This window comes from Dasypus novemcinctus, chromosome 10 (genome assembly GCF_030445035.2).
Source record: "Dasypus novemcinctus isolate mDasNov1 chromosome 10, mDasNov1.1.hap2, whole genome shotgun sequence".
NCBI lineage: Eukaryota > Metazoa > Chordata > Mammalia > Cingulata > Dasypodidae > Dasypus > Dasypus novemcinctus.
Window position 1 is genome coordinate 40,134,760 of NC_080682.1, and position 1,625 is coordinate 40,136,384.

Here is a 1,625-nt window from a genome sequence, read left to right on the forward strand (position 1 = left end):
TATCTATAAAATACTAATTCCAGGAGAAAGCAAGCCTTCTAGCCTCTGAAACCAAGAGCCAAAAAATTCCTGTTGTGGAAACAACCCATTGTATTGTTTGTTTTAAATAGCTAAGAAACGAATATACCAGGGAAAGCTTGGATTGTTTAAAAGACAAATTTTTGAAAAAGGAAAAACAAACAAAAATTAAAAACTGTGGCCAGAGCCCTATGAGAAACAGAATAGAGTAAAAAATGTATTGGAGATGTCAGCAGAAACATGATTAGGGAGAACATTGCATATCATAACCTGTTGTGAATGCATATGAGATGCCGCTGACCACTGGGTATGGGATGGATTGGAGTGAATGGTAAGGATAAGTCATCAATGTCTATGAAAAAAAGATTTGTTTTTAGCATATCAGCTAGTGACCTCCCAGGGTTTCTCATTTCATCCAAAGTTTCCTCATGGCATTTTTCACTTCTGCATTCCTCAGGGTATAGATCAAGGGATTTAACATGGGTTCAACAATTGTAAAGGACACAGCCATGGCCTTGTCTATGGGATAAGTGGCCACAGGCCTCACATACAAGAAGATACATGGCACAAAGAACAAGATGACCACTGTGAGGTGGGAGCCACAGGTGGAGAGGGCTTTGCGTTGCCCTTCAGAGCTGCAAGACTTCAGAGAGCAGAGGATGACCACGTAGGACGAAATAAGCATAAAGAAGATGGTCAAACACATCACCCCACTGTTGAGGATGACAAGAAGACCCAGGATGTGGGTGTCCATACAGGCCAGTTTCAACAATGGAAATAAATCACACATAAAGTGATCAATGATATTGGGACCACAGAAGGGTATTTGGTACATAAAGAGAAGCTGTATCATTGCATGCATAGATCCCCCAACCCAGGCCATTCCCAGCAGCAGGCAGCATAACCGAGGACTCATGATGGTCTGGTAGTGCAGGGGCTTACATATGGCCACGTAGCGGTCATAGGCCATAACAATGAGGAGGATGATCCCCACACCACCAAAGAAGTGTTCTGCAAAGAGCTGGGTCATGCAGCCTTCCAGGGAGATGGTAGTGCTCTCAGAGAGGGAGTCCACAATCATTTTGGGAGCAATGACAGAAGAGTAGGTGATATCCATGAGGGACAAAGAAGTAAGGAAAAAGTACATAGGTGATCTCAGACTACGACTTGTTGTCATGGTTACCACAATGAGTAGGTTCCCCATCACTGTGGCCACATACATTATTAGAAACACAGCAGAGAATATTTTCCGCAGCTCTGGATTCTTTGTAAGACCCAAAAGAATGAACTCTGTTACATTGTTTTGACTCTCCATTTTTTATGTGGTAATGTAAGCATATCACTGTGAGCTGGAAAATCTGCAATAGCAATATTATTTTTAATTAGTAATCATTCAGGGTCTTGGGCACTTTGTGAGCTGTTTCATCCTCTTCTGACCTACTGCTTTTCTCCATTTCTACAGCAAACAGGTGCTTACAATTAGTCTGGAGCAGCTTGATTCCGTTGGATCCTCCTAACAACATCTCTTCTCAATCTTCTCATGAATTCATGTCTTACTTTCTGTCTTGGCACTTGCAGTTTGAGACACTTTGGGAATCCTGCTTTAT

The 1,625-nt window shown here is 42.1% G+C and overlaps 1 protein-coding gene across 1 annotated transcript; it reads right to left on the minus strand.

Annotated features, from left to right (window-relative positions):
* Positions 1-424: 424 nt before the first annotated feature.
* On the minus strand, positions 425-1,333 carry LOC101431022 (olfactory receptor 4C6-like). Its single transcript, XM_004483916.2, has one exon. The coding sequence runs from the start codon at positions 1,331-1,333 to the stop codon at positions 425-427; it is 909 nt and encodes a 302-aa protein (XP_004483973.2).
* Between the last annotated feature and the right edge of the window lie 292 nt (positions 1,334-1,625).